General features: G+C 45.4%; 1 protein-coding gene across 46 annotated transcripts in view; it reads right to left on the reverse strand.

The window, feature by feature from the left end:
* PPP6R3 (protein phosphatase 6 regulatory subunit 3) overlaps positions 1-18280 on the reverse strand; it is a 125129-nt gene that overhangs the window by 64121 nt on the left and 42728 nt on the right. For 24 of the 46 annotated variants that reach the window (XM_086385276.1, XM_086385271.1, XM_086385265.1 and 21 more), the window contains 2 exons: positions 5225-5457; positions 854-1040 (listed from right to left, as the gene is read on the reverse strand). In XM_086385276.1, the coding sequence (XP_086241402.1) occupies positions 854-1040; positions 5225-5451 (414 nt within the window). In that variant the 5' untranslated portion in view covers positions 5452-5457. Of the gene's footprint in view, positions 1-853; positions 1041-4644; positions 4903-5224; positions 5458-9727; positions 9749-18280 lie in introns of those variants that run through there. The other 22 variants (XM_086385244.1, XM_086385251.1, XM_086385240.1 and 19 more) reach the window with 3 other exon arrangements.

The raw sequence follows: 18280 nt of genomic DNA on the forward strand, positions 1-18280 counted from the left end.
CAGACTGCAGGCCCCACCCCAGGGTGTCTGACTCAGCAGGCCTGAAATGGAGCTCCAGAAACTGCGTTTCCAACAAGCGCTCGGGTGGTATTCACGCTGCTGGACCACACACAGCAGACGCCTGGGACATGCAAGTTTCCAGGCACAGGGGACTGAGAGCGAAACGAAGCCCAGGAGACGGGAGGCGGGGCACAGCGGGGCGACACCGAGAACGAGGAGGAGGGGGAGGAGGCGGACCGTGGGAGCAGGCTCCTGCCCAACTCCTGCCAGGCTCTGCTGGACAGAATAGCGAAGCTCCCTGTGTGTGTACACAGCAGTCACTACCCAGAGGTCTCAGGTTTTGGGGTGGAAGCAAAATAGAAGAGAGAAAAAAAAAAAAATGACCGTTGTATAAACTAATCATCAATCATTTATGGGAAAGCTTTCTGCCTTAAGCGTCGCCTGTGCTCTTTGTCAGGGAGAAGGATAAATGAGCACACTGTGACCCTGCCACAAAGTCGCCAGGACGCCACCCACACCCCCTGCCACTGTGTGCCCCTCCTCACGCGACCCTCACAGACTGACCCCAGCGTGCTCTTGCTTCCAACCACCTATCAGAAAAGGAAGCCAAGTACACTGGAAAACTGAGATATGAGGCGCTCAGAAAAAAGGAGGTCAAATTAGAATGTATTTGTTAAGGAGTTAAGTCAGTGGTAAGTCAGCAAGCACTGCAGATATTTAAGGTGTAAAATCTGTTCTTTTACAGAACGTGGGACATAAGGCACACTCAGAACACTGAAGCGACAAAATCACTGAGGATCACCTCAGGGGATGCTCAGCCCTAATACTTACCTTCTTAGAAAACAGTATTTACCTGTTCTGGTTTTCTGCTGATAAGAATACTTAGCACCTTGCTGAAGAAACTGGCAAGTAGTGGGTTCAAGGGGGAATCGTTTAGGAGGAAGCTATACAATTTCATTAGCAAGGATTCATCTTCTCCCAGTCTATCGTTCATTTGGGAGACATCAGAAGTGAGCAACTCACAAGATATATTTGGATACCTAGAAGAACAGGATACTCACGTCATCATCTGTATCAACAGTTTACTTACACAAATCAGAACACAGATCAGAAAGGCTTCCTAAAATTTTGTGAAAATTGTTTTAAAAATCTTCTGGGAATGAGAAAATAATTTCAAGCCATTCTGCCAATTTAAACCAGAGTGAATTTTCTTCTGTGTCTAAAAACCAATACAGTCTCCCCAACAAAACCAGAGCACAGCTGGGGCTCAGGAGGCGAGGGCGGGGACCCCTCAGAGGGGACAAGACGAAGCCGTGGGCCGCAACCCTCAGCCGCCCACCCCGGTGCGGGAAGCAGCGCAGCTCGCAAGACCGCTTGGGGGACGCTGGCTTCCGGGAAACTGCGCTGCACGTGGCACCGTGCACTCGAGACACATTTAGGTTCCTGGACAGGCTGCCTGTATCCTCAGAAGGGTTGTCTGTGGTATTAGAACGCTGGGCGTGTCAGGTGTTCAGTCCACGTTACATGTTAAGAGAATAAACACTTCAATATACTCGAGCAGAGAACAGGACACAGCCTGAATTCCCCGGGTGGGAAAACAAAGTGTGTATAGAAACCGAACTCTCCACAGCAGCCTCCCATTCTCCCGGGGCCAGCCCACCTCAGACCTCAGGCTGTGTACCACAGCGCCCCTCCACAGGCCCCCAGCCCTGACAACACCGCACCCCTGTGCCACGTCTGCCTGAGCGCCGGGGCTCGCTCGCTCTCCGAACAGGCGGCAGCAGATTCCTTTTCTCCACTCGCTTCTTTAACCGCAAATGACTTTTCAACTGCTCTCAGAGCGATCATGGAGACTCCCAGGCCCGCCCAGACTACACTCTCCCCCACCCACCGTTCACTTCTCTGCTCTTTATCCCTCCCTGGCGAGCAGGAGCAGCAGGGAGTGGCGAGCTCTGATGTTGACCAGGACAGGGAGGTGACAAAACAGCCTGAAATGGCTCTGTGACGAAAGACAGGGGAAGAGACTGCGGCCGGAACCCATGCAGCACCCCTGAGACAAGCCGGCAGCTGCCTATTGACCAGTGACTTGAGAAGCAACTGGCACCAGAGCACAAGCTGCAGTACCCAGCGGGTGCACACTGAGCAGTGTAAGCATGTCCCCACATGAGCCTTTTCAGGGAGAAAAACATGGAAGAGACCTGCAACAGAACCAGCAGGCATGTGGGCACAAAGATCACATCACCAGATCGCTGTCTTTGAGGCTATGGTTCAATTAAATCAAACTCTTTCCTCACTTCAATTTACAGCACACATCAGCTCCAAGACACCATAACACAAAGTCACCAGTAGGCCCGAGGAGGAAGCAGGGGTGACCTGTGTGGCCTCTGGAGTCAAACCGCCAGGCTCAGAACCTGTCTCCATCACTTACAAGCTGTATGATCTCAGGCATATTACCTGACTTCACTGGACCTCAGTTTCCAAGGCTGCAATATGAAAATAACAATTCTTATCTCATGGAAGAGAATAATACAAAATGCTGAGAAGGTCTAAAGTAAGTAAATACCAGCTGTTTTAATTTCTCTTTATTTTCTACTTCATAAAACTTCTGAAATGAAGTTTTATTGGGATGTGCAGTTGTCTCAACTGCCCCAATTTGAAAGTTGCCAGGAGGCAAAGGGTCAGTAAAAGGTAGGAGACCCCAACTCCACTGCAACCCAACACGTAAGGAGTATTCTCAAAATTCTAACACAAGAAGTCCAGAGGAGGGCAAGGGCCTCTTGTAAAGTTTTCCACCTGCTTCCCCACGGCTGATCTGGAGGTCTGATCACGCTGAAGATGCACACACGTGGGGTCCAGGCACGGATACAAAGGCTCAGCCCTCCGGTGGGAACAGGGTGGGGCTACTCCCGCTCTCCTCCCTCCCTCCCTGAGACTAACCATGCCTTTCAAACACCCCAAGACTCCTCCACCCACCCCGCCCCGCCCTGACCTCAGCTGCTCTGCACTGAGAACACAGTAGCAACGGGAAGACAGCCCAGCCCCACTGGACCTCTTCCTCCTCTGCGGTGAAGCCGCCCTAATGTCCTCTTGACCACTGAGGCCAGCCCAGCACATCACCAGACCCCCGCTCCTCTACGCCAGCCCGCTTCCCCAGCGCCGCATCACCCCACCAGCATGTAAACACACCATTATTTCTTCCATCTAGGAAAACACACACACCACGCCCCTCCTGGCTCCACACCTGCCTGGAGCTCCCACTTGCTCTCTCTGCTCCAGGGAACTACCTGAAATAACTCTCTGCTTGGTCTCCAATTCTTCCTCAGAAGCACTGCTTCTGTGTCCACTGCTCTGAGGAACGGGCACTGAAGGGACCTCCACACAGCAAAGGCCAGTGGCTGCCTGGCCTGTCAGCACAGCTCCCAAGCCCCCTGTCCCATCTCCCCTTCCTGAAGCCTGGCCTCCCTTGACATTGAGGGCAGCAGCCCCGCCCGGTTCTGTTCTTGCTTCTGAAGTCCCTCTGTGGGAACCGTGACCAGACCAGCAACATCTCAGCTCTGGGATTTCTGATACTACTTAATGCCCTATTTTTAAAGTTCTGTTAGTTCAAATTTCTGCAACAGTAAACACTCCATCATTCATAAACTAGTCTAAATACATACAACACTAGTCTAAATTTCCTTAGACGACTACAGTCCACCTTAACCCCGAACAGCTTTCGGGTCCCATCTGACAAACCGCTTTGCGCTAGTCCAGCTCTCTGAGTCAGCCAGCTCCGTGCAGCTACCGGAGCTGGTGGCTCTGTCCAGGCCAGAGGCTCAGCAGAGAGCTGCTCCACTCAGCTCAAGCCACGCTCTCTCAAAATGGTGCCAACCAAAGGCAGCATGTCCAGGGAAACACACCTGCTCCTGAAACCTCCAAGGAAGCACAGAACACTGGCAGGGCAACATAACAGATGCCATGACTACTTTTTGGTAAAATAAGCAATTTCCACAAGGCACGCCTACTCTTCCCCAGTTAGAGAAGTATTTTGCCTCATGCAGCAGGTGAGGAAACAGACCCAAGAAGGGTGGCCTCTTGTCCACGTTCTTGGAGCTCTAGGAGGAGAGGGCTACACTCCTCCCAGGAGGCCTCCTGCCAGGATGAGCCCCCCGACAAGCAGCACTCACATATGCAGGTTCACTGTGAAGGGAATTCCAAAGCATGAAGCTTCTGTTTTTGAGGAAAGAAGTACACAGGTATTTCTGCCACCAAATTTCTTTCCTCTCCTAAAGTACTGATCTCCAAGTGGATGTGCAACTGAATGCCAGCTGACAATCTTAATGGCTGGCAGAGAACATGAATCCCCTGAAGATCCAAGCCATGAGCAACCTGAAGGCACCACGAGGCATTACTCCTCTGACAACAAAATTCTCCCCATGAAGAAATGAAAGACAACTGAAGAGAGGGGCAGGCTGAGGGAGAAACGAGAGTTTACCATAGGTCATAATTCTTCCCACGCCATCAAACTTATTTAATGCATAATCAATGGCTTTTGTTTTGTTCCTGAATCAGTTCTATTTGCAGGCAGAGAGGGACGCCAAATATTTCAAAAGAGCTGGAGATGGAAAAACAACCAACTGCAACCCCAACGCTTTAAATACATACGGAGTATTTACAGCGAGTTTGCGGGCGTCTGAACCCTGGCAAGAGTTATGAGCCGGCACAACTAGTGCTGAAGCAGACAGACCCACAGCACCATCCAAGGGGTCAGCTGCCTGCACGCAGCTGCACCAACGTTCACCAGGATCCGTGCCCTTAGCTTCAGTTAGCAAAAGATCCAATTTATAATCAGCAACACTGTTCATAAAACAAGCTCTGGCTCGGCTGTGCTGTGTGATCTCAACAGTCACATAATCTGTTTTCCTATTTGCAAAAAAAGAGAAAATATTTACTTGGATCATCTCACTATATTAAGGAACTTTATCACTATTTATAATGCACTTTGCCCTTAGACAAAACCTTCTGGTGGAAATTTAGAACATTCATTTAAAAACTCCTGTGATTTCACTGGACTTGGCTCTACAACAGGCTGTTTGCTCCACTGAACCTGTCCCTCTTGACATGTTAACATTCTGTACCTGGTCTACGGCAGCCCTAAGAAGCTGCTGGACAACAAAAATGGTAATATATTCCTGCCCCCGCTTCACTTCAGCCCCACCCTAAACAGAATATTGAATTTTCTTACTTGTATCTGATCTTTTCATCCATGTCTTGAGGTGGTTCTTCAATAATGAATGAGACTAAATCTTCGAGACATTCTGCTTTTAAGAGAAACTCTATAAGTTTGCGGTTCTGTGCTTTACACTCCTGTAAAACATCTTCCTCATCCATTAACTCCTTCAGCGTTACATCTTCTCTTTCTAGAAGTGTGTCTATGTGGGATGATGAGTGAAGATCAAATTTCCAAAACATGCTGGTCTAAACAAAATGCAGAGATATTTTAAATAAAACTTCAACTTCACATATTAATTTTTCAAATTTCCATTTAGTTTTACAGTCTAAAATGCCAACTTGAATCACATGAGAAAAACAAGTTTCATTGTGAATCTATAAAGTACCTTCTAAGTAAGTAAAATTGGTAAGACATTTTCCTTCTCAGAAAATATTTTTATAGATAACAAAAAATTCTGATTGAAAATGCTGAAAGAATGCTAAAACTTGGTATTTTAACCTGCAAAATTAACCCACCCATACTTAAAGAATTTAGTGCTGGGAAGGAAGAAAATAAATCTTTTCTTCAGGGTGAGAAATACATTCTTACATAGAACTAGTAACCTCAACAACAAATGACAAGTATTGAGACCTAGGTGTGCAGTACTCTCCAGAATATTACATTAAATAACCACCACAAACCAGAACTTTTAGCCCCAATAGCACTTTCAGAGCTGAAAATCGCAAAGTCATAAAATAGTAAAACCTATGCCATTCTTAACAAAGAAACAAAAAATAGTAAGATCACCTTAATAAGAGAAGTGTTCACTTTGTCTTCAAAGTTTATCATGGAAAATTAAATCTTAGGATGTCTACAGATTGACAAAATAGTTCACCATGCTTATTTTAAATACTTCAGCACAGTCACTAACTGAAAAGCTACTAGTGATCCCCAAATACCTTCTCATGTCCCATCCCACTGTCATCGGGTCCCAAAGTAAAAGCAAAGTTAAGTTGCTCAGTCATGTCTGACTCTTTGCGACCCCCATGGACTGCAGCCTATCAGGCTCCTCCATGCATAGGATTTTCCAGGCAAGAATACTAGAGTTGGGTTGCCATTTCCTGTATATGCTTATTTTGACCTATAAGCCAAATTTCTGATAATCTAATAGTCTCTCCACTTGGAAGTCAGAAAGCTGGATGTAGTTAATAATTTAGTCTTAAGTCTTAAAAAAAATTAGGTCTCATTTAAAGTAGCATGTCTTTTCATTTTTTTGGAATCCCACAGATGAAGGCAAAATATAAAGAAAAGTATTAATAAATAATCAGAAAAGCAAATCTGATAGAGCCCTTACGACTGGCTAATTATAAACACTCATGATCATCAACTGAAAACTGAAAATGGCCACAAACTACTAAAATATGGATCAAGATATAGTCACGTATCTACATCGATTAAAAAATAACTCCCAAAATTTTAACCTTATAAAGGTAACTCATCATATACTGGTTCATAGAAAAAACTGATCATCAGTGGTGCTGAAATAACAAGTATTGGCAAACTCTGGCTCACAGACCAAACCCGGCCCACAGGCTGCAAGCTAAGAAGGGCTCTGACACCTTTAAAGGGTTGTTAAAGACAACAGGGCTGCTAACGAAAAGACTATGTGACAGAGACCACGGGGGCCTGAGCACTTACTATCTGGCAGTTCACAGCAAAGTGAAGTGGCCCGTCTCACGTTCCTTTCTGCCATCTCTGCAACTGCCTGGAGGGGCGGAGCCACGCGGTGCCAGGCAGGACTATCTACCAGATTCATTCTCTCCCTTCCATGGGTACTTGCCTAGACCACATCCCCAGCTTCTTGGGCAGGTAGGTATGGCCACATGACAAAGTTTTCTCCAATGTGCTGTGAGCCACCAAAACCTCCAGGTGGCCTCCTTTTCATCTGGCTGGATGTTGATGACAAAAAAGACCCTGAGACAGACAGTAAGGCCCAAAGATGGAAGGCACCTCCATCCCCAAGTCAACCTGTGGAAGAATGCTGCCTGCCCACCTGAGAGCCAGTCCCAGGCATGGGATGAGGAGCCACCACACATCTGGTCTGGGATCCAGCAGGACAGCCTACGTACCCAGTCATCTCCTCCAATCTCCTGAGCCCACAATGTCATGTTCCTTCATACTTATTTTACTATACATATGAAAAGAATTCTTGGGCAAGTATATGTTTTAAAATGCCTAACTCCTTTTGCTCTCCACTATCCTAAATGTTTTAAAATGCCTAACTCTTTTCGCTCTACACTATCCTAAATTAGAATAGCATTTTTCAAATCAGGACACCTTAAAATACACATTTCCACAGTGCATTTTCTTTAAATTGAGTAGGTATACTACAGGCTTAAAAATAAAATAAAACCACAGGAGACTCTTAAACAAACATTATTTTATCTTCCAGCCAAACAGCAAACTGGACTGGAAACAAACAGCACTGGTCAATCAGTTACCCCCGGCCCGCCCCTAATTTCTACTAACTTGACCTTTGAAGCGGAATCAAGCTAGGCATGAACTAACAGGTACAAAGGTCAACTGCCAGGGGCCCTGAGGTAAACAGAGCCCTTTGAAAAATGTCTAAGATACTCAGAAAAAAACTGAAAGGAGTCAGAACGTCAGCAGCTCATTTTCAGTAAATATAAGTACTCTTTAAAATTGTTACCCTAGCTACACCTCAATAGGATTCAGAGATAAGAGGGAACACAATTTCTTACATAAACCAAATCACAGACTTTTAAATCAATACTAACAAAGAGAGAAATTATAAAATCAAACTACTCTCCATCTTTCTGAAAACTCCTAGAGTTGTTTTTTCCCTTCATGGATCACAGCCTTGTCACGGCGAAGGGGCTTGTATAAGTCAAAGAAGCTATGAGCCATGCCGTGCAGGGCCACCTAACATGGATGGGTCATAGTGGAGAGTTCTAACAAAATGTGCTCCACTGGAGGACAGAATAGCAAATCACACCAGTATTCTTGCCAGGAGAACCCCACCAACAGTATGAAAAGGCAAAGAGATATGATACCAGAAGATGAGGCCCCCAGGTCAGAAGGTATCCAGAATGCTACTGAGGAAGAGCAGAGGGCAATTACTATCAGCTCTAGTAAGAATGAAGAGGCTGGGACAAAGCGGAAATGACGCTTAGTTGTGGATGTGTTTGGTGATGGAAGTGAAGTTGGATGCCATAAAGAACAGTATTGCATAGGAACCTGAAATGGTAGGTCCATGAACCAAGGTAAACTGGATGTGATCAAGCAGGAGATGGCAAGAGTGAACATCAGCATCTTAGGAACCAGTGAACTAAAATGGACAGGAATGGGTGAATTTAATTCAGTTGACCATTATATCTACTACTGTGGGCAAGAAGAAATGGAACAGCCCTCAGAGTCAACAAAACAGTCTGAAATGCACTATCTGGGTGCAATCTCAAAATGACAAAATGATCTCGAGTGTCAAGGCAAACCATTCAAAATCACAGTAATCCAAGTCTATGCTCCAACCACTAATGCCAAAGAAGCTGAAGTTGACCCGTTCTAAGAAGACCTATGAGACTTTTTAGAACTAACACCCAAAAAAGATGTCCTTTTCATCACAGGGGACTTGAATGGAAAAGTAGGAAGTCAAGAGGTATCTGGAGTAACAGGCAAGTTTGGCCTTGGAGTACAAAATGACGCAGGGCAAAGGCTAACAGTTTTGTCAAGCAAACATACTGGTCATAGCAAACATGGTCTTCCAACAACACAAGAGGCAACCCTACATATGGACATCACCAGATGGTCAATACCGAAATCTAATTGATTATATTCTTTGCAGCCAAAGATGAGAAGCTCTATACAGCCATCAAAAACAAGACCTGGAGCTGACTGTGGCTCAGATCATGAGCTCCTTATTGAAAAATTCAGGCTTAAATTGAAAAAAGTAGGGAAAACCACCAGGTCACTCAAATATGACCTAAATCAAATCCCTTATGAGTATACAGTGGAGGTGATGAGTAAGATTCAAGGGATTATTAGAGCTGATAGACAAGAGTGCCTGAAGAACTACGGATGGAAGTTTATAACACTGTGCAGTAGGCAATGGCCAAAACCCAAAACCATCCCAAAGAAAAAGAAATGCAAGAAGGCAAAGTGTTTGTCTGAGGATGCTTTACAAATAGCTGAGAAGAGAAGCAAAAGGCAAAGGAGAAAGGGCAAGATATACCCATCTGAACGCAGAGTTCCAAAGAATAGCCAGGAGAGATAAGAAAGCCTTCCTAAGTCCACAATGCAAAGAAATAGAGGGGAAAATAGAATGGGAAAGACTGAAGATCTCTTCAAGAAAATCAGAGCTACCAAGAGGACATTTCATGCAAGATGGGCACAATAAAGGACAGAAACACTATGGACCTAACAGAAGCAGAAGAGATTCAGAAGTGGCAAGAATACACAGAAGAACCGTACAAAAAAGATCTTCACGACCCGAGTAAGCACGATGGTGTGGTCACTCACCTAGAGCCAGACATCCTGGGGTGTGAAGTCAAGCAGGAAGCATTACCGAAAACAAAGCTAGTGGACGTGATAGAATTCCAGTTGAGTTAGAAGATAATGTTGCTAAAGTGCTGCACTCAGTATGGCAGCATACGTGGAAAACTCAACAGTGGCCACAAGACTGAAAAAGGTCAGTTTTCATGCCAATCCCAAATAAAGGCAATGCCGAAGATGGACAAACTATCATACAATTGGGTTCACTTCACATGCCATCAAAGTTATGTTCAAAATCTTTCAAGCCAGGCTTCAGCGGTTCACGAACTGAGATCTTCCAGACGTACAACCTGAGTTTAGAAAAGGCAGAGGAACCAAAGATCAAACTGCCAACATTCGTTGGATCACACAGAAAGCAAGGGAATTCCAGAAAAACATCTATTTCTGCTTCACTGACTACGCTAAAACCCTTGACTATGTGGATCACAACCAACTGGAAAATTCTGAGATGGGAACCCTGGACCACCTTACCTGTCTCCTGAGAAACCCGTATGCAGATTAAGAAGCAACGGTTAGAATGAGACATGTAACGACGGACTGGTTCAAAACTGGGAAAGGAGTATGCCAAGGCTTTATATTGTCACCCTGCTTATTTAACTTCTATGCAGAGTACCTCATGCAAAATTCCAGGTTGGATGAATCACAAGCTGGAATCAAGACTGCAGGGAGAAGTACCAACAACCTCAGATATGCAGATGATACTACTCTAATGGTAGAAAGAGAAGAGGAATTAAAAAACCACTTGATGAGGGTAAAAGAGGAGAGTGAAAAAGCTGGCTTAAAACTCAACATTCAAAAAAACTAAGACCATGGGATCCATGGTACACAGAAGGAGAAGAGCTGGCACTAACAGAAACATCACTCATGCTGCAATGAGTCCTAAAGTGAAGTGAAAGTTGCTCAGTCATGTCCGACTCTTTGCGATCCCATGGACTATACAGTCCTTGGAATTCTCTAGGCCAGAATACTGGAGTGGGTAGCCTTTCCCTTCTCCAGGGGATCTTCCCAACCTAGAGACTGAACCCAGGTCTCCCATACTGGAGGGCAGATTCTTCACCAGCTGAGCCACAAGGGAAGTCCTATGCAAGTTTAAATGTTCTACTAGCCCAATTTTTTTTTTAACATTTAAAGTCACTCAGTCGTGTCCAAACCAGGTCTCCTGCATTGCAGGTGGATTCTTTACCAGCTGAGCCATAAGGGAAGCCCAAGAATACTGGAGTAGGTAGCCTATCCCTTTTCTAGCGGATCTTCCCAACCCAGGAATCGAACCAGGGTCTCCCGCATTGCAGGCGGATTCCTTACCAGCTGAGCTACCAGGCAAGCCAAAAATCTGACGCTTATAGTTTGTCTCCTCCTGCCACTTAAGAGAGAGATAAAAGATGTCTGACATGTGCAGTCTATTTCCTCCATTTGGAGACTCCTAGCCTTCCTACCTGTTACCCTCTCATTCCCCCCTTCTCTCTTTTGGGAGAATTACGTTGCCTAGGCAAAGCGGCTAAAAAGTAAAAAAGAAACTGGTAAAATTAATTTTAAATGTATTTACTGAACCTCATCTATCTAGACATTACTATTTCAACATGTAATTCTTTTGGTACTAAGTCTTCAAATTCTACGTGTTCTGACAACACTTCATAGCACTTCATAATTTGGAGCAGCCACATTTCAGGTGGTCAAGAGTCACACGTGGCCATAAGGGACAAGACAGCTACAATCGTGATTGCTACAACTGGGAGTCAAAGTTTCTCTCCTGGTACTAAAATAGCCTCCCCATCTCCTTCCACCGCCAAGGTCAATAGTTAACTGCTTTTCCCACACAAGGGCCAATGTGGGGTGGGCGAGGAGAGGTTATGGGCCATGGTTTTCCTTTCTTTTAAAATATAAACATATCTGAGAAATCATCTTTATTCTCAAATGTGTGTGTATACATACATACATACATACATACATATATATATATATATATAAAGCAACTTAGACATTCTTAACTCAAAAAAATAAGTCACAAGAAAATTAGAACTGTTTTTTAACTTCTGAAATCTAGGGATACTCGTAGGGATAAAAGGTAAAATGTTAAATTCTTCACCATGAGATAAAGGAGGACGCTAGCTGGAATTAGGAAGGCTACAAGTGGCTCATTCCTGGTAAAGATACACCTGGCCAAACTTTAAAATAGGTGCATGTCTCTGGGAATGTCACTTCATTTTCTAAGTTAATTCAGAAATACCAAGGAAAAAAATGCCTTGATCCCTCAAACACATTGGGAAACAATGTTTGATTAATTTTAAAAATAAATAAATAAAACTGGATTCCCCACTTGTCCAAGAGAAAACTGAGTGTTCACTGCCTCCATTTAGATTCAAAACAACTTGCTTATTATCCCATGGGGACAGACAGACACATCTACCCCAAAGCGCTGGCAGAGTTGACCAGCAGCCTGGAATAGGATGGAGTGAACAAGCTGAGCTGCCCCAAAGCTGTTCTTACTGGCTCACTTGCTGCTGCCACTGTCCAGACCCCTGGGGTCTCGGGACCCCGGGCTGGGATTCAGGTGTGCAGGGAACTGAGTTGGGCGGCATCTGACAAGAGCCAAATGGGGGAGGCTGGATTCAAGAAGGGCGGGTGACTGCTCACGCTGTCCACCAAGGAAGGTATACCACCAGCAAAGGACAGAGAGGAAAGTACCTATAAGCAGGAGGACACAGTCACTCTGAAGGTAGTACGTTACTGATAAACTGCCCCCAACAGCAGTGCTGCAGGCAAATGCTGTAATTTCCTGGAAGAAACACGTAACAGAGGAGTAACATGGCCTCTGACTACTAAGTTAAGTACTAAGGAAAAATACCACAGTGGACTGGGACATCTACCCAGTAGCTGCTTCTCCATTCTCAGCAAAGGTACGCAACTCACACAACTGTCTCCTCATCCCTATCTGGAGGCTCGACTAATCAAAGCAAAGAATCAAAGCACTGCTGCAAACACGATGTCTTTAGAGGAGAGGACAATACAAACTCGGGGCCAGCTTCGTTTTGTTTGCTCCAAAACTGCTTCTTCCGAAGAACACATCAAAAGAAACCAAGTTCCTACCATGCAGATGTTACAGACCCTCTTCCCAGTTTTAATCTGGGACTTCCTCAGGTTGTGAGAACAGTAAAGGAGCAGAATGCATTTAACATGCACTATGTTAACCAGCCAGTACTTTTAAGGCACTACTATGCACTGTATTGAGGAATGCAAGAACAACAAGATAAATGCTGCCTTCCTTCTTCAAGAGCACAACACACTGAGAACAGAGAAGATACAGGGAAGGAATGGCATAAACTGCAAGCTTGTTCTGCAGAAAGGGAGCTCCCAGGAGAAGAGCCTGGCCAGAAAAGACTTCATGAAAATGAGGCCTAAGCTGGGCTCAAAACACAGGTAGGACTTAGTAGGTGATCCTGCAAGCTCAGAGGACAGACCCGTAACTTGAAGAACTCACAGCAGGGAGAAGGTCCCGATTACGAGAATTAAGAGCCTTTACAGAAGGCACTAGGGAAGGTGAGGCAACCAGTTCTCAAAGAGCCACGCAGGAACACACAGCAGAGTGGGGCAGGCTTGCTGTGCAGCGCAGGAGGGAGCCAGGCTGTTCTACCTGAGATAACGTACATTAAGATAGCTCTGTTTGTACGCAAGAATACTGGAGTGGGTTGCCTTCTCCAGGGGATCTTCCCGACCCAGGGATCGAACTCCCATCTCCTGTGTCTCCAGCATTGGCAGGCAGATCCCTTTACCACTGAGCTACCTGGGAAACCCATTAAGGTAGTGATAGCAAAGATTAAACACAGTACACAGAAAAAGATGACTCTGAACAGAAGTAGAGGGAAACGCCAAAGGAGATGAAACGGAAGCTGTGGTGCACACACACATCGTACTCCCACAAAGGCCGAGAGGGGGATGAAATGAGGGCGAGGGCAAGGAGTCCTGAAGACAGAAGTGCTGAGCTGGGACACCGCAGGCACTGTTCACCACTCGCAGAGACAGAGAAGTCAAGCGAAGCAAGGCGACAAGAGCAGCTCTGGAGTTTACACATCCTGAACAGGAAAGACGCATGGGTGAGGGTGAGCCCAGGCAGAGAGCAGGTAACCGAGAGACGGGCTTAACTCACAGAGGATGGCGAGGCCTTGCAAAAGCCTCCTTGAAAAGCAAGGTATTCCCTTCCTGAAATCCTAGAGATTTCACATTAAATAACTATCCCCCCACTCTCCAATTTCAATCATAATTCCCCCAAGGCCTAATTTTCATGTTTTAAATTCCTAGCTGTATACTTATATATCAGATTTATGGCTTGCCTCTGGAATTCTGAGCCACCTGGGAAATACACAAAGCAAATACCTAGCCACACACTGGGGCTAACTCCAAATACACCTCTGAGATGCTGTGGACAGGCAAGGGTGTGACCTTAAGCGCCCACTTCTCATTTCTATTTAAATAGCCAAATGCCGATTAAAAACACCCAGTGTCACTCCGTCACAGGGTCCACTAAAGTGTTCCTCTACGAACTTTCATTATGAAAATTCAAGTGAACATGAATTTCTGTGCACAACTTCCACAGCTTCAAAAACTTCAATACAAGTAGATATGAAGCATGACTTATACATACTTATACATACAAGAACAAGTTGTGTGCAGGTGGGTGTGTGTTTTTAAAGCAAAACTAAGGGACTGGAAAAGACACAAGCAATGAGGATGACACAACAGCGATCAGGTTTGTGCCAGGAGCCTCGTCAGAGACCAGAGCAATAAAGGCAAGGAGAACCCAGCTGGACAGAGGCGTCTGCTGGGGCGAGGGGTGTGTGGGTGTGTGTGGGTGGGTGGGTGTGTGTGTGTGTGTGTGTGTGTACACGCGCAAATTCAAAGGGAGGACACAGTGCAGAGAAGAGAATATGACAAAAGTCAAATCAGAAAGTTCCAAGTAGAGGGTTTTCCATCTTAAGCGTCCAGCATTCTCTGAATCTCTGACACCAAGTGAGTTGTCAATAAATGTGACTCGAACATCAGAAAGAAGTGACACGTAACTGGAGAGCAGGAGGAAACGTGATGCAACCAGAACACCCGTCGTCTGAAATGATTAGGAAATAGTTCCTAATCTAAAACTGTAAGGACAGGAATTCCCCGGCAGTCCAGTGATTAGCACTTGAAGCTTTTGTTGCTGGGGCCAGGGTTCAATCCCTGGTGGGAGGACTAATACGACCCCACAGGCCACGCCACGTGGCCAAAGAGTAAACGGAATAAAACTGTAAGGAGGAGAGTCAGTCCTAAGCAGTCAGGAGGGTATGAAGGTGGCACGGGCAGAAAAAGAGAACTCTGTACTAACACAGGGGGGGGACTCAGAAAACCCACCGCACCCGTGCTTTTATTAAGTGAAAGCAGAGCAGTTCTATGCAGTTTTTGAGTCACCCAACTTGAAGCAAGTAGCCCCTTTTTTATTCATCATCCACTACGAACAAGGTGCCCAAAGAGAACAGCCTTTTCCAATCAGATACAAATCCTAGGAGACTGAGATGCCACTGAAGGAAGAGCAAAGACAGACAAGTTTCAGATTAAGAGTGAGCTAACTATCCTGCTGAATTTGGAGCTGGTTATAATTCTGTAACAGAAGACAGAAATAGTAAATTGGTCGCAAATTTCAAAGCCCTCCCGCCGCCCATTTTTTTTAACCTAACATCTTCCTTGCCCAGCAAACTTTCATCAGAATGGGTATAATCATCAGGCATATATATGAGGCTATCTCGACACTGCCTGGGAATATTTCACCAGCATGCAGCCGAGCATGCAGGAAGAGGCAGTCTCAGCCTGGACTGCTGCGACCATACAGGTGTCCAAGCTCCTTGCCGAGCATGAGACACAGGCAGGGTGAACAGTCTTCATGGCCCCTTACAAAAAACAGTCTCCTCCAGCTATTCCACAGTACAGTAAAAGGCCAAATACAGCAACTTTCCATTAAAGGTGGACTCCCAGGTCTGCGCTCTTCCCAGCACAGCATGTGGCCACAAGACTGCCAGAGAAAGCTGGTGAGTGGCCGGTCCCAGCAGCAGTCATCAAGGACGCAAGCCAGCCCCGGGCCAGCCTGGAGCAGGCTGACCTGTCACCTCACAGCTCTCGGGACTCACTCATCAGCAGGACCCGCATGTGTTCACAGGCAGGAAAAGATTCACTTGGCACACAGCACTCAGCCCCAAGAGCGTGGGTAGTAACAATGGAGGCGCTCAGCACTGTGGCCAGTGGCTCTATCAGAGTAGACTGACCAGGATGCCAAGTTTGACAAAAATGCACAGAAAACACAAGTGAGTCAGTATTTTAAAATTCTGACATGATGAAACCAACCCAAACGGGGATAAATGCAAAGTCCTTTTAAAATAAAAACTGAAAAATATGACACCATGGGGTGAGGGGATTGCCAGACATAAGAAAACTGTTAAACAAGTTCGAAGATTTCAGTTAATTATAAGCTCAGCATAAAGTTTTATTATGCTGTGAGTAATAAGCAAGTAATCTCAAAATGTGTCACAGATAATCATGGCTAGGACACGGGAGCTACTAACTCCACCGTAGCCTTTCCTGGGCAGATCAGCCCACACCGAGCAATGTGGTGTCCTGCTCTGGGGCAGAGAAGAGACTGCCAACACGTGGCACCCAAAAAGGACCAGGGTGACGGATGGGCCTGCCCCATGGAGGGAAAAAAGAACTAGCTCTGAATACCTCTGAGCTCTTTTATACTATCACAGAAAGCGCCCAAGGGGAAAATGAGCCAGTAAGCGAAAAGGACAGATCGTCTGTGAGCAGGAGGTGCAGGAATGCGCTAAAGGTGAGGAAACATGGACACGACCTCAAGGCCGGAGGTACCCTGGAAGCCCGGATCCTCTAAGAGGGCAACTTCCGGTTCTGGAGACGAAGGCTGTACAAAGTGATCGCCACACGGCCTCATGAATTTCTTTTCAAAGTCTATTTGATATAAAAGGCACGGCTACATTTGGGCTGACCGAGAGTCTCAACAAGAAAATAGAAAGGATTATGCAACTTTCCAGATGCTTAGTGGGTTGAAATCCACACAATTCTCCACTCCCCTGGAAGCTCTAGTAAAACAACAATAACAGACAGGAAAGGAAACAACAGCCAAGAAGAAAGCCAGCAAATTTATGAAAAGATGGAGAATGGAGAACCAATTCAGGAAGTCCATCGTCCAAGTAACAGAAGTTTTAGAAGAACATATTTTAATTCACCACCAACCTCCCTTGTCCAAAAAATTTTTTCTCAGCGCATAAAAATGCTGACTCTCCCCTTAGGACCTACACATGGCATCACACTGAATGTGAGAAGATCCTTTAAGATACAGTGTAAAAGTCAACAGTACTGGAGATTTTTTAAAAAGAAGAATATTTAAACTTTTCTAGTGAGAAAAAACTTAAAAAAGAACTGGAAGTCAAAACGACATCAGTTTTCTCAACAGGAATTCTAGAAAAGAACATTTTCAGACCTGGAAGGTCGGAAAGATTTGTTCACAATTTCTTCAAGAAGCTACTGGAGAAAAAGCTGGGCAGTAAGCCACAAGCAGAAGACACAGAATCCATGAAGCCAGGGCTCCACCACACCGAGCAGCAAAGACTGGGTGTACAGAAGGGGCACATGTGCAGCCTCAGACAACGTCAGGAGGAGCCAGTGTGAAGCAGACCATGAGGTGGGGGCCCTGGAAAGGAGACGTCCAAGGAAATGTATTGCCAGATATATGTTACAGTGTTGAGAGGAATTTTGCAAAGTAAGGCAGAGATTTAGGAATCACACAACATATACCATACTTCTACTATTGATCTTAACCAAAGTTGTGTTTTAACTATGCTGGGAGATGGAGAGGGAAACAGCTGTGCAAAGAAGAACTAAACCTTCATCTTCCTAATTGGAAAATAAGATAGATTAGAAACTGCTACCTATGGTTATATGACACAGAAATGCAGAAGGAAGCAGAGATGAGGAATCAGCTAAGAGATGGAGGGAGCAGTCCCTGGTGAGTAATCCAAGGATGCAGAGAGGATAGGATGGCCAAGATGAAACAGAGGACTGCTATTTTTTGTTATAAATCTTGTGATACCATTTGATTTTTCAACTACGTATCTACATAAGCTACGTACCTATATATGAAAAAAAATAAAAGGTTATGAAAAGAAAGTAAAAAGCACTCAGCACAGTCCCTGGCACTCAGGAAGGGCTCTACAAACAGAGGTACATACTAGAATCAGGGTTTCATAAAAGACTGTCTAGCAGAAAGACCATGAGGCGACTCCACATGCTTAAGGTTCCTCCATACAAAAAACAAAGAAACAGAAAAATCCAACCAACAGCAAAAACCAACATAGTACCTTTTCAGTTTACATCGTTTCCCACTCCAATTTTTTTCTGCCATGAGTGTGTGAAATGACTCCAGAGACCTAGGACCCCTGGGGTACAATACTGAGAGTGCCGGATCTGATGCGCCAGATTTTTCCTACAGCG

This window comes from Bos grunniens, chromosome 29 (genome assembly GCF_055505025.1).
Source record: "Bos grunniens cultivar Pamir isolate PY7600 chromosome 29, Bosgru_T2T1.0, whole genome shotgun sequence".
Lineage (NCBI taxonomy): Eukaryota > Metazoa > Chordata > Mammalia > Artiodactyla > Bovidae > Bos > Bos grunniens.